This window comes from Anarrhichthys ocellatus, unplaced genomic scaffold (genome assembly GCF_004355925.1).
Source record: "Anarrhichthys ocellatus isolate YVR2014 unplaced genomic scaffold, GSC_Weel_1.0 scaffold16, whole genome shotgun sequence".
NCBI classification, from domain to species: domain Eukaryota; kingdom Metazoa; phylum Chordata; class Actinopteri; order Perciformes; family Anarhichadidae; genus Anarrhichthys; species Anarrhichthys ocellatus.
Genome location: NW_022280046.1, coordinates 4,637,837 through 4,652,179, shown reverse-complemented (window position 1 = coordinate 4,652,179; position 14,343 = coordinate 4,637,837). Strand labels below are relative to the sequence as shown.

The following is a 14,343-nucleotide window of genomic DNA, read 5'->3' as shown; positions in this document are numbered from 1 at the left end:
ATCTGCAGACAGCTGCCTAGTTAGCGTTGGCTATACTCACGGGGCTATACTCATGGCTCGTCAACAAACAGGGACTTCAGGACAGGGAGTTTTCAGCTCATCTTGCTCGTTTTGAATCGGTTGACATAGTATAATAATTTACTTCTTCAACGATATGATAGTTTACACTCGGTCGCCGGTATATTAGGCCCTACTAGATAAAACGAATCGCTAGAATGTGATGGATAAAATCTAAACTCGTGTTGTTTCTCTCTCTCTCCTCAGGTGTACACAGCAGCCAACCCCAATGGGACGACCGCAGGGAAAACCTTCAAGGTTCACCTACAGCTCTGGGACACAGCCGGGCAGGAGAGGTGGGCTGCTCGTCACGCTGGACTGGGTGTCCTCCTTTCCCTCGGGACTTTTACAGTTTGCAGTTACAGTTGTTAATTTTTGTATAGAATCGCTACAGCAGTGCTAGTCAACCCTGTCTTCTCTGTCATCTCTTGCAATACACTGGGGAAAGAATCATTGTGTCCAAGAGGGACATGTCATCGTGTGTCTGGCGGTGAAACTTTCCATCTCCATGAAGGAAATATATCTTTAATGGGATTAAATGTTTTTTATGTAGCAAAAACAGTCTAATTAACAGTAATTTCATCTCATATTAGGTTTTGAATGTAGCTTTAACATTATTGAAATGTTTATTAAGTGTTAATTTCAAGCGGGGCTCTGTTGTGGCACAACTTGACTTGTGGGACGTAGCTGGAAACTAAGGGAAACGTGGCTTTAACTGGCTTTAACCCCAATGCAAAATGTCTCTCACGGCAAATCAAGTTTTGACAAGAGACGGTGAATGATAAAGCTCATTGCTGAAATCGATCATGTATAATCACACTGAAGGGGTCGAGCGAGAAACAACAGATCGGTATCTGTGTGTGTCTATGCGCCTCTTTGCCTGTTTATACAGCATGTGTCAATCGTGTGTGTGTGTGTGCGTGTGTGTGGTCTTTAATTGGAACTGGCCTCGATCTGTTGAACATGTTTGTAAAGGCCTGATGACTCATTGCAGGATGAGTCAGTGTTAGTTACATAATTCTAACTTCATTTCTTCAGCTCAGTGTAACGGAACAAATTCCTCTTTTCATAAACTGATCTTCGTGATCCTCTAATGGAGCACCCACTGCAGGCGTCATTCCACTTGTGTGATTAGTTCGTCAGACTGTTTGCTGTGAGAACACCCTGATATCTGCTGCTTTTATCCTGATGTTTGCGTATATTACACATTTGCTGAATAGTTATTAATGTTTACACAGAGTAATGTTCCTTGGTCCTGGTGTCACACCCAGAAGCCTAGCATGCCACAGAACATACATTACATAACTGTTTTTATCAATTAAGACTTATGTCTGAATATTAGCAATATTAGCTTTTATTTTGGAGTCTTGTTTGCGTCCACCTGATGAATGTAAGTCCAATATTCACTCTGTTGTTAGATCTGTCTTTGGTATCCTCCAACTCTTTAGCTGCTAAATGCTCCACTATGCTACACAGCTGGTCTCTAACTATCTGTATGGTGCTGAGCAGCTAGTGTACAGCGGGTTTTAAAACTTTGCTGCTGCTGAAAACGAGGCTGATCAGAGTGGTGAGAGGAAACCAAAACAGCAAAGTTGTGGGTTGGTTAAACTACGCTGAGCAGAGCAGCAGTCAGCTGATAATTCTCTGTGGGTTCATTACTAAGAGTAACACACAGTCATTTGTTTTCTTGTTGATATCAAAATATGAATTTATTGCAGCTTTAGGTCAAAAGGTATTTTTGTTAAGTCCACCTTTCACTCAAAAATGTGTTTTGCTTATTGTGACTTCACTTGGAGGTTTGACTTTGTAGAAGGATGTGAAACTGTTTTCACAGTCATATCTGAAAAAGGAAAGTGTCTTTCTGCTCACCTTCAATCAACATCTTGTGTCCAAAAGTTACCCTTTTGAAATGAGTAATATTTGCATATTCATAGATTCTGGATTTTTTTTTAGTGAGGTAGAAGGAATAAGGTAGTGAGTTAATTGTGGAAGAACAATATGAAACACACAGGATTATTATAATTAGAGTATCTTTCTTTTTTATCTTAAATGTCACAAAACAACATGTCTGGAGGGGAACTTTAAACAAGAGATGTCAGACAATCTAAAACTAAAAGACACACTAAAAACATTGTTGTTGGCCTTAATATCTTAATTTTAAATTCTCAAAATTATAATATTTCAGAGATTTTTTTTGTGTTTTTCAGTTCACTTTCTATATTGTAGTATTTCATTACTGTGAGGGGAACCACAGAGTTCAGCTCAGTCTTCAGATCTCAGCTGTGGTGTTCATTGTTTTCTTTTGGTGCGTGTGTTCCAGGTTCCGCAGCCTGACAACTGCGTTCTTCAGGGATGCCATGGGGTTCCTGCTGATGTTTGATCTCACCAGCCAGCAGAGCTTCCTCAATGTCAGAAACTGGATGAGTACGTTTCTACCCTCACACATTTTCTTTGTGTGTTCAGAAATCTGCGTTGTTTTAGCTTGAGGTATGATTCGTCTATCAAAGCATCCCTCTACGGTGCCGTCTTCTCTTTTATTCAAGCTCCCCCAGATACACCTGTCACACATTCAGCTGTACAAAGATACAGTTTTTCTGTTCTACATTTGCACCTCATTTGTTGTATATTTGTATTCATTTCCAGGCCAGCTACAGGCCAATGCCTACTGTGAGAATCCAGATATTGTGTTGGTAGGAAACAAGGCCGACCTGGCCGACCAGCGGGAGGTTCAGGAGAAACAGGCCAAGGAGCTGGCTGATAAATACGGGTAGGTTTTTTACATCTTATACTCTTCATAATAATAATAATAAATCAATTTTCTATAGCGCTTTTCTAGATACTCAAAGACGCTTTACAAGGCAGAGACAAACGGAACAAAAAAATAAATTAATTTAATTTAAAAAAAATAACTGGAGAAGCTGTGCTGAATGGATCATGTAATGGAGGGTAGGGTGCCGGGGTTAGCAGGTGAAGGCGAGTTTGAAGAGGTGGGTTTTGAGGGCTTGTTTGAATGATGATAGGGAGGAAGCCTCACGGATGTGGATGGGGAGGGAGTTCCAGAGGGGAGGTGCAGCAGCTGAGAAGGCCCTGTCACCCCAGGTCCGGCCCTTGGTTCTGATGGTCTTCAGAGTGTTTTCACCGGCGGACCTGAGGCAACGGGTTGGGGCGTGGAGGGGGAGGAGGTCTGAAAGGTAGGGAGGGGCCAGGTTGTTTAGGGCTTTGTAGGTGGTGAGTAGTATTTTGAAGTCTATTCTGAATTTGACCGGGAGCCAGTGGAGGTTGCGAAGGACCGGGGTGATGTGATCATAGCGGCGGGTGGAAGTGAGCAGTCGAGCGGCAGAGTTCTGAACATATTGGAGTTTGTTGAGGATTTTGTTGGGAGAACCGGAGAGGATGCTGTTGCAGTAGTCTAGTCTGGAGGTTATGAGGGCATGGATGAGAATTTCGGTGGTGGCAGAGGACGGGGAGGGTCTGAGGCGTGCAATGTTCCTGAGGTGCAAGAAGGCAGTTTTGGTGATGTGGTTGGCGTGGGGTAGAAAAGAGAGGGTGGAGTCGAGGATGATACCGAGGTTGCGGACCTGGGTGGAGGGGGTGACGATGGAGCCATCAATGTTGAGGGAGAAGGACTGGGCTGAACGGGTGAGGGAGTTGGGGCCGATGATGAGTATTTCAGATTTGTTGCAGTTGAGTTTGAGAAAGTTCTGTTGCATCCATGATTTTATATCAGTGAGACAGGTGGTGAGAGTGGAGTGGGTGACAGAGGTGATGGTCTTGGTGGAGAAGTAGAGTTGGGTATCGTCAGCATAGCAGTGGAAGTTGAGACCATGACGACGGATGATTTGTCCAAGGGGAAGGATGTAAATGATGAAGAAGAGGGGACCAAGCACGGAATCTTGGGGGACACCGTGGATGACTGGGGAGGTGGAGGATTTACAGTTGTTTATTGCAATGAATTGATGCCGGTCTGAGAGGTATGAGGTGAACCAGGAGAGGGCAGTGCCAAGGGAGTACTGGAGACGTGAGAGGAGGATGGAGGAGGATGGAGTGGTTGATAGTGTAGGCGGTGCTGAGGCCAAGGAGGATGAGGATGGTGAGGAATCCAGAGTCAGCAGAGAGTATGTCATTTGTGATTTTTCAGTAGGGCGGTTTCTGTGCTGTGTTTTGAACGGAAGCCGGATTGGAAGGGTTCTTAGAGATTATGGAGATTGAGATGGGACTTGAGTTGTGATGCAACAGCTCTCTCAAGGACTTTGGACAGGTAGGGGAGGTTGGAGATGGGCCAGTAGTTGTTGGGGATGTCGGGGTCAAGACCAGGTTTTTTCAGCACGGGGGTGACAGCAGCGATCTTGAGTGTGGGGGGTATGAGACCTGAAGACAGTGAGGAGTTGATGTTGGTGATGAGAGAGGAGAGTGTGGGGAGGCAGGCCTTGACTAAGGAAGAGGGGAGGGGGTCAAGGGCACAGGTGGCACAGTTATACAAACTGCGACTGCCTACAGGGCCTTAACTTTCAAATTACACACGTGACTCTTCTTCCTGTGCTTCTTCTTGTTATTATCTATGCATTATCTGTAACGGCCAATCCTTAGAGGGTTGTGGGGGGGGCTCGACCTGAAACCCAGCTGACATTGGACGAGAGGCGGGGTACATCCTGAACAGGTTTTTTAATATTGCATTATAACTGTAATACAGTAAACACACAATAAAGAGCAGGCCAACTGTAAGACGAGCAGTGAAACGGGACACAACAGTGCAGAGCAGCACTCAACAAATGACTTCCTGTTAGACAAGGTAAAAAAACAAACGTTTCCTGGTGTCATTCCAGCCAGCCAAGACCTCGGTCTGGTGTTAACTGGCCTGTTCCAGGAAGTGAACAAATCTGTCTTAAACTCTGGGGAACTGTTTAGCATGAACAGGGCGAGGGCAATGCATGTAAGAAAGTTTAAATTTGGAGTTCTGTGTTTGTAATCCAGAGTCCACCAAAGTTTCATCACAAGTTTTTGCTTTCTTGTCCTGCGAGTTTGTTTAACCTTGTGTGAAATGTTATGATGTGAAAGAACAACCCCCTCCAGCAAACAGTCCCTGCTAGTCCCTACAAAGCCTCCTGAGGTTCATTCAGCATAAGAAATGTTGATTTTTTAAATCTATGCAGACTAATTGCTAAACTGTATAATCCGATTAATACACCAATGGCTGAATTTGGCAAATATTTGGAGGAGCACTAAAGATGAGTTCACGACCAGAGATAATTATGAAGCTTTGACAAAACAATAAATGTCCCTCGTTGCTGTCTCTTATGGACTATGCATGGATTTCCAAGTCTATCCAAGATGATTTCAATAGAAATTAAATGAAACCAATTACAAAACTGATGGGAATAATTGGGAAAACATCCAAAAAAAACCCCATCTTTTAAACAAATACTTCTGTTCTTGTTGCCCACAGGATCCCGTACTTTGAGACGAGTGCAGCGACGGGATCGGAGGTGGACAAGGCGGTGATAACTCTGTTGGACCTGGTCATGAAGAGGATGGAGCAGTGCGTCGACAAACCGCCTGCCGAGCCAGCCAATGGCAACGGGGCCACAAAGCTTGGCGAAGCGCAGCCCAATGAGAAGAAATGTGCATGCTAGATCGAGAAGAAAATGACCAGTCAGCGCTTCTGTCGTCTGTCCTTTCTACTCGCCACATTCCCTACTTCTTTTACCTTCTCCTCCTCTGTCATCTTTGATTGCATGGTTCTTCATCTATCCCCTGTTCACCCTCTTCTCTCTAAAACAAATCGTTAACCACCTTACGCTCCTCTTTTCCTTCTCCTCCCTGCTGTAGTCTTCTTTCTTCTTCCAAACTGTCTGCCAGAGGGCAGTGAAACAAGCTTGTCTCCCTCTGGTGGATATTCAAGGTAATACAAGTCTCAGCCTGTCTGCCTTTGAGCTCTGTTTAGGAGGAAATTAAAACAGGAGGGGACAGTTTCATCACTTTAAGACACATAATGTGCCTCGGCTGTCTGATCTGGGGCATGAAGAGCTTAAGGCTGTGTGTCTGTGTAAATCTGCCTCAGTCATGGTCCTCTCCTGAAACCTTTCCTCCTGGATCAGAGCGTGCAGCTGTATGACCAGTATGTTTTTTTTTGTCTACTTCACACAGTTTTTCAATGCTGTACCCGTACTAGCGATATAAGATATTTTTTCAGTGTTCCAAGCCGTTTTGTTTGGCTTGTCTGTTTGGTAAAACATGCACTAACTCGTGTTTAATATATTGGCCAGGGAGTCATGGTGGAGGTGTTTGAGTGAGGTGTGAGGTGCTGTTCCCGGTTTATTGCTCGTTTAGTTTGTTAAGCTAATGCCAGCTTGTTGGCTTCTAAAGCTAACTTTACTGTAATGCCAGCTTAATCCACAATGAGTTGTGCAGATAAATATCAAACTTTATATTAGAAACGTTAAATAGAACATAGAGATACCCCCGAAACGCAGCAGAGGAGGTTAAATAGCCTCTGTGGGGTATTTTATATTTCGTAACCAGCCTGGTCAGAGTAGATTGTTCATGGCAACTTGTTAATGATTATTATGTATTGAATATTAATCTTGACCCTCATTTTAGAAAAAAACCTTGGAATAAATGTTGATATGATAATCTCTGCTAACTGTTACGGACTTCCTGTTTGCACAAGTAATTAGCAGCTTATGTAGCTAGCTAGCCACAAACTAGCTAACATAGTGCTTAGCAGTGTTAGCAGTAGCTACGAGCGTAATGCCTTTATTAACAAAAGCAGCTGATGTTTTCACAATGTTTCACTAACGGACATGAATTAAAAATGAAAAAATGCTTTTTTTTTACCATTCTCGCCAAAACACCAACGCCTTGTTATCCAGACTAGCTTTAGCTTTCTAGGTTGCTGTGGCCGTTGAGTTTTTGCCAGACTTGGCTGATTATGATTTGCAGATAGTATACCATTCATATTGACTAATATGGGTACAGCATGACACGTGTGAAGTGGAGAGAAAAAGAAGCCTACATATGTGTATATCATTCATAGAGTGTCCTGGACCGGGATATTGTTCCAAACTGATCTACTGCCTTGGCTTTTAAAGCGTTATTCCACTGTGGCGGAACAGACTTTGATCCCTGTGGGGGTTTGAGATAAATCGGCAACAAAAATCAGCTACTCTGGTAAAGCAATGTCCCCTTTATTTGCTAACACTTATAGAAAATGAAATCATTTTAATCGAAAGCCGAAAATTATACTGGGTTTTTACAGAACAAACATGTTATGCAAGTCCAAATAAACACATTGAATAAAAAGGTTAAATGAACTTATGAGTGGAGAGGATGATTATATCTTATTAGCATCAATATGCCATTCGGGTGAGGTCAGCTTCTCGGGGCAGCTGATTTTTCATTATGACCTCTCACCTCTTTATAACAGATAATCAGACAAAGTGAAATATCGCTTTAAGGCCCCATACATGACCAATGTTGTAAGAATATAAAGTGACCAACTATTTATATGTATTAAATATAAAACATAGATTATTATTTCTGTTGCCATATTTTTGTTACATCCTTTGCACCAAGAGAAAATGATCTGAACTGCATTCATATTTGTAATTTGTTTCTTCATTGCTTTAGTGCTCTTAAGCTCGGTTGTGTTAATAACTCCAAAAAATACAAATTGATCAACAAAATGTGTCTCTGACATGAAGAAAATACACTTAGAAACTCTTGAAGAAGTACAGTAGAAGTTGTTTAATACTTTTTGGGCTTAACAATTGACGTTACTGTGGACCAATTTCTGTTGAGTGTTGTTGCTTAACACTTTGTTTTTCCATTGCATAACAGACCATATAACTGCTGCTGTGCAGAAAACCTCATGAGGGCATGGCATATCGTAAATAAAATGTTTTGTACCATGACGCTATGCTTGTGCACAGCAAAAAAAAACATCCGTCTTTAGAACCCATTTTGATCTAAATTTACAAAGAAAGAATCATTTAAATGTCAAAGAATAGCCTGAGATGATCTCTTTGTTTTAAGTGCAACTCATCAGTATTCATTATATCAAGTAACACCTCGATCTGCCTTACTTCATGAAAGATTTTGAGCGAAGTTGAAGTGCACCAGAAACGAGGGAAATGATCACTGCGCTTGCCGCCTGTTTGCAGCTAAATCCTTATTTGTATCCTTCACTGCGCTAAGGGGAGGTTTTACATAGCAGTCCCAGCTAGCAGCTGCATAATAGTAGGATTACTGCAGGTTGGTTTTCAAATTGTACTAAAACCAGGGGCTGCCCGATGGGTCAAAAGTAATGTTAAGTATACTGTGAGTGCGGCCTATTAATGGTAAAACACTGTTGTGGTCCTTTTTTAAAGATCATAGGTTGTTGAATTTTAATATTTGATTAAATCCCTTTTTATCAGTACAATTTTAGCATTGTACTCACGGGATCCCCCAAAACAATCCTAGGTTAAAGAATCATGGAGCTTTGGTTTCACCTCACCGTCGCCTATGTTTATTCTACCAGTGTGCCAAATTTTTGAAAGAGGAAGCATGACAAACAAGCGTTTGTTTTCACCAGAGCTGAACCTCATTCTGCTGTTCAGTCAGAGGAAAAACTGCCTTTACAAATAGAAAAATGTGTTTTTATTTTGTGTTGGGTTTTCGTTTGAAAGCCTAACAAAGTCGCCTGCCAGCAGCTGATCTCAGTGCCATACGAAACGCTCACCGCTGTTTGATTTTCAGTTTGTCAAAATATGAATTTGCTGTCTATGAAGACAAAAGGAGCTTGCTCACATTGTAACAATCCCATTCCATAATTGAGTTAAAGTTCCCAATAAATACTGTTTCTATCATTTTGGTTTGTTTGTTAGTCAACTTGCTTACTGTTTTTGTTCTAATCTGTAGATTTTACCTTTTTTGTTTTGGTCTTAAGTCGTGTAATTGTAATGTACAGGTTACGTATTTCTAAACACTTACAGAAGCAACATGGTGGAATCCTCTTTACATCCTCTTTAGGTTTATTTTGTTTGTTTTCTTTACTCCAACTAGTGAAGCAAGTCATGTTACAGTTAAGCAAGTGGTTCAAATTTTTTTGACAACTTTGGTGCAGTGGAACAAGCTCAGAACACAACATATCACACCTTACACACACAAACATTAACACCTTCCAGAGTTGCTAAACAATTTCATCCCGTTGGAGTAAAGTTTGAGTGCTTATTATGAATCTTATTGCAATTGTCACTCTCCTTTTAAATTTGTTTTAGTCTCCTTCAATGCCTAAGAAAAATATCTGGCTCTATAGCCGCTAAATGTTCCAGTCATGTCTCGAGCAAGATGCACATTTTGTCCGTCTGCTGTTTTGTTGCTGGACAGAGAGTGTGCAGTGGTTTGATTAACGTTTGTTTGGTGAAAACGGAAGCCTGCTGCTGCTGAATAGGGGGTTGTAACTGAAGCATACACTAAATGTGCCATAAAACCAAAACAATGAGTTAAAAGATGCTAAAAGTCTTTGTATCATGAGGAATCATTCTCACTATATGCTCACTATGAGTGCCACCTTTCACATCACACAATCAGTTGTTACAATACAAATTAGATTAATGCAGCTTTAAAATGTGTCATACATGTCTTTAAATGTCTTAAAGCTTACCAACCTTGACTACCAGTAATCAAGGTTGTCATTTCTACTCTGTTTTTTTGAAAAGTGCCCATATTTTTGGTAAAAGTATGGTTAAATCATGACTTAAAGAGAAATGACTCCGACATAAATACAATGCAGCCTTATTTATCAATATGACTGGCAAGTATTTTATTCATTTTAATAAAATTATTAATGAAACACTAAAATTGTTCCTTGAGATCTACCGGAAAACTTCGAAAATAGAGCAAGGACACAATGAACTCCTAAAACGCATCAACAATGGCAAGACATTTTGTTTTGGTGGTTTTCTTACTATTTGAGGATTGAAGTCCAAATTCTCCGTGCACCTCACCTCTAGATAGACGATGCCTTTTATTGTGACAATCTTCCAAACCAATTTGTCAGCTTATATCTAAGCTTTTCTTCTTGCGTTGCTCTTCAGATTGTCCTCTGACATTCATTTTCTCTGTCTTCAATCATGTTTTTCCAGAGAGCATCTCTTCCATACGTTTTACATGGTCTTTGGTCGTTTTTGAATTCACTTTGAAAGTTTACACAGTTTGAAGAGTCATGTTGTGCCTGTTATAAACTCTTCTGTCTGATCCTCTGTAAAGTTTATGAGCTCCTAAATATTCATGCATTATAGATTATAGATTACAAAGCAGAGGCAAAAGAGACCAGAAGTTGTGATGTTTTTGTGCTCGATATATCAAAACAACGAATCAATCCAAGTACCTCTAAGAGCTTTTATTTTTGGAAATCCTCTGTGTGAATTCTCACGGATGCCTGCGGTTTATACACGTTTCTTCAGTTTTCACTGTGTATCGATGCCTGTGAGTGGGTTTGTTGGGTTTGTTGCAACATCAGCATGTTTGACACAATAAGGATGAAATTACCTGTGATGCGTTTAATGTTTCCGATGTCAGAGCTGCAAATAAATCTGTTTGTTTTATCCTGTTTGTTTTTTTTTGACAGTCTTCTTTAGTTTTGGTTGAGATATATATATCTATCTATCTATCTCTAAAAAAAAAGATAAGCCATAATAAAGTATGTCAAAAAAGTCATGGCAATTTAGGTCGAAAGAAATCATGAAAAGTATAGTATCTTGAAAAAAAGACTACTGATAATAAATGACTGCTGAGATTGATGCTCTTTGCTCCTCTCCTCCAGGTGGAGGCGCTGGAGGACAAACAAACACAACTAGTTTATGAAGGTTTTCATGGGAACTAATTAGAATATAAAGAAGCAGTGATGAAGCTGCTGTAACATGTGAACAGGTTGTTGTGTCAGCTGTTTGTTGAACTGACTACTCATCAAGTTCAGGGTTGAGGGTGTGGCCTCTGACGGCGAGCGGGGGCAGCGGGGCCCGGCCCGGGGGCAGGACGTGGCCTCCTTGATGGGACAGGAGGGCAATCGCTCTGTTGAGGGCCCCGGTCTGCTGTGATTGGGTTTTCACCAGCACCTGGAGCCTCACAATCTCCTCCTGATCCACACGGCTCCTGTTGTCCTCCTGGAACTGTCTGCCCTGGAAACACACAAAGAGATACTTATAATAAACATGCAGTGTACAGATGGACAGACACAAACATCTGTCAGGACATCTTGGGTTTAAAATCTGACCCAGAACCTTTGTCCAATAGTCATCGGATCTGACGGACAATGGTAAAAGTGCCCAAAATATATTCATTGTTTGGGCACTTAGAGGCTGCAGAACAACCCGAAAGCGGTTGAAAATGCAACACAATATATATATATTTTTATTTGATAGTGAGAGACAGAGACAGGGGATGACATGAGGAAAAAAGGGCCCTGGACCAGACTCAAACCCCGGCCACTGCAGCAAGGACCTCAATGGTCTACGCAGTGAGCTACCAGAGTGCCTCCAATTTAATTATTTTAACTTGTTATAAATAAAGCCTCCTTTGGACAGGTGTTGTAAATTATTCGCAACAAACACTCAACACAGTGCATCTGGTCTTAATGCTGCTGTGATGTCCATATCAAATGAAATAGACGAACTAACTTACTCACAAATATGTCACACGTTATCTCCTTATATAGTGGCAACATATTAGCAGCTGCAAACCTCCACACCCAGCAGGCACGGAGCAACTTTATAATCCCACTGGGGTCAAAGTGGCTCCTCCTGCGTCTTTGAGTATGTCACAGGAGGCTGCGGGCAGGGCAACACCTCTTCCACTGGAGAGCACACACAGGCGATAGGTCAAGCTTGTCTTCCACATACCTAACCCTTATATACTGTATTCTGTCAGGTATCCTACCACTGATAGACCCTTATGATTGACGACCTAAGAAACCTTAGATCTACGAACTTAGGTTTATTTTTTATTTATTTTTTAGTTTATCATATACTGTTGTATTTCTACAATTCATTTTTGTTGCACAATTTTGAACGATGTAACAAATTTAAAATACAGGGAAGGGGGGGGGGCAGAGTTATTTTTATATCTTATGTCTTTCTTAATTGCTTTTGTTAAGTGTTATGATAAAAAAGGAATTTGATGACACTTTTAGTGCACTTTTTTTTTACACATTTTGTACTTTGCAAATTCCCAATGAATATATTTTTACAAAAAAAAAAGGCACGTTTTTGACAGGTGAAACAAACACTTTCCTACTTTCTACTAAGCTGCCGTCTTTTGCAGGCTCGGCTCTTGATTGTCTGCGTTCTAGTCCAGCAGCTTTATGTCCGCCAGTGCTGCTGATGTCTGGGCTGGGATGAAGGCTCTGCGGGTGCCGGCAGATGGTAAGTGGAGACTCTATGGTCGGTGCCGATGGCAACCACAGTGACCATGCTGAAATAGAATAGAAAGGCAGTAGACATGAACTAAACTAACCTTGAATCACTGCATGCTTCCATTGACATCATGCAAAGATTGCACAATTCATGAAACCCAAATTTATTGCATTTAATTGAGTACCATGTGGGGATTTTTATTTGTCACTGGGATGATACCGAGCAGCCCCACGGTCTGTGATTTTATTGCTTTGTGAAGTAATAAAATCACAGTTTTATTTTTGAATTGTTATTAATATTCACCTATATATGCACATAGTGAGAAGATCACTTTGTTGTGCATTTTGCGGCATATTTCTAAAAACAAGGGACACTAATCATGCATGTCATCTGGACAACCTCCACATGATGGCAGTATTGTAACTTCATTCACTTTTTATTCACTGATATATTTTTTCCACTAATGACTGTTGCTAATTGCAACAGCTTAGTACCACAGTCACATATTTATATCAGTGTTAGCTGAATACTTGAAAGGCTAAATTATAGTTCATAAGAGGAATAATACAGCATTCATTTTACTGACTACACAACAGCTACAAACAATGCAAGCTTATAGTTATTTATTTTCTTACAAACGGCTTTGTATACATTAAGTATGAATTCATCAGAAATCAATTCAATGTACCCTCTTGGTGACTGTTAATGAATTTTACATTCAAACAAATGACACAACTGTGGAGCTCTGAAACACATAGAAACTGTGCCAACTGTGATTTATAATAATTATGATTTCATACACTGGTGCTGTGCATAGTTAGCTTGTTAGCACAACCAGTAGGAGCATCTAGAGATGCTATAGATTACGCCTGCTTAATTTAGCTTTTCAAAGTTAATTCTGTGATACAGAATGTCGTGTGCCGCTTGTAAATTAAAGCTTTCCTCAACTTTAGTGAACGGACAAATTATTAAATGCAAAAGAGCCACAGTTATTAATAAAAGAGGCAGTTGCAGCCTTAAAACATTCCTCTTTTCAGCCATGACAGCTGGATTTTGTATCATTTCCGGGCAGGAAAGGAAGCGAACCACACAACATTGTTGTCAAATCGTGAACATATATATATATATATATATATATATATATATACATTTTTTTCTGGTAATGACGAAGATGAATTGTTTCTAAATGTTCTTTAAAACCTCACCTAACACGTTGAATTAAATTATGTTGAATACTACAACTAAAAGTCCAAAATGTCCCACATGGGGAAGGAGATACTATTTGCTCACTTCTTCAGTGCAGCTATTCACAATCGCCACTAGGGGGTGCTAAAGGCCATACAACATAAACCAATACACCGACTCCAGTACAGTGACTCAGATCAAACGGTTCATCACCTGTATGGAGAATGAAATGACCCCAACTTCTACTACTCTGGAGTCCAGGAATTCAATTAAACACTGTGCAACATTTTAATTGAAACTAACTGGTGGTCAAATTCATAGCTGCTAAACATCAGTATCCATTATTACAAAATGGAAAGAATATGACACCAAAACAAACCTTAAAGAGAGGACTAAAGCCAGAGGACCAGCCAATCAGAGAGGCAATAAAGAGTCTAAAGATGACCGTTAAAGAGCTGGAAAAGTCCACAGGGAGGATTCGAGTTTCTGTCCACAGGAGCACTTCAAGCCGTTCGGTTTATTTGGTTGTTGTAAAAAGATAGAAAAGCTACAGAGCGTTTAAATTAGCATATGCAGCTAGTGACATATAACACTGTCACTACACAAGTCCTGTTTCCCAAATGGAGTATTTCTTCTTCTTTGTGTTGTTGAACAGCAGTTAGCATCCAGCTGATGCGAAATTCAGATTGTGACGTCATTATTAATTAAC

General features: G+C 40.7%; 1 protein-coding gene across 2 annotated transcripts in view; it reads left to right on the top strand.

The window, feature by feature from the left end:
• The window catches only part of LOC116388012 (ras-related protein Rab-27B-like), a 41,114-nt gene extending 35,293 nt beyond the window's left edge, over nt 1-5,821 (top strand). For both annotated transcript variants that reach the window (XM_031855561.1, XM_031855562.1), the window contains exons 3-6: nt 265-353; nt 2,378-2,481; nt 2,701-2,824; nt 5,501-5,821. In XM_031855561.1, the coding sequence (XP_031711421.1) occupies nt 265-353; nt 2,378-2,481; nt 2,701-2,824; nt 5,501-5,687 (504 nt within the window). In that variant the 3' untranslated portion in view covers nt 5,688-5,821. The remainder of the gene's footprint in view (nt 1-264; nt 354-2,377; nt 2,482-2,700; nt 2,825-5,500) is intronic.
• Nucleotides 5,822-14,343: the final 8,522 nt, after the last annotated feature.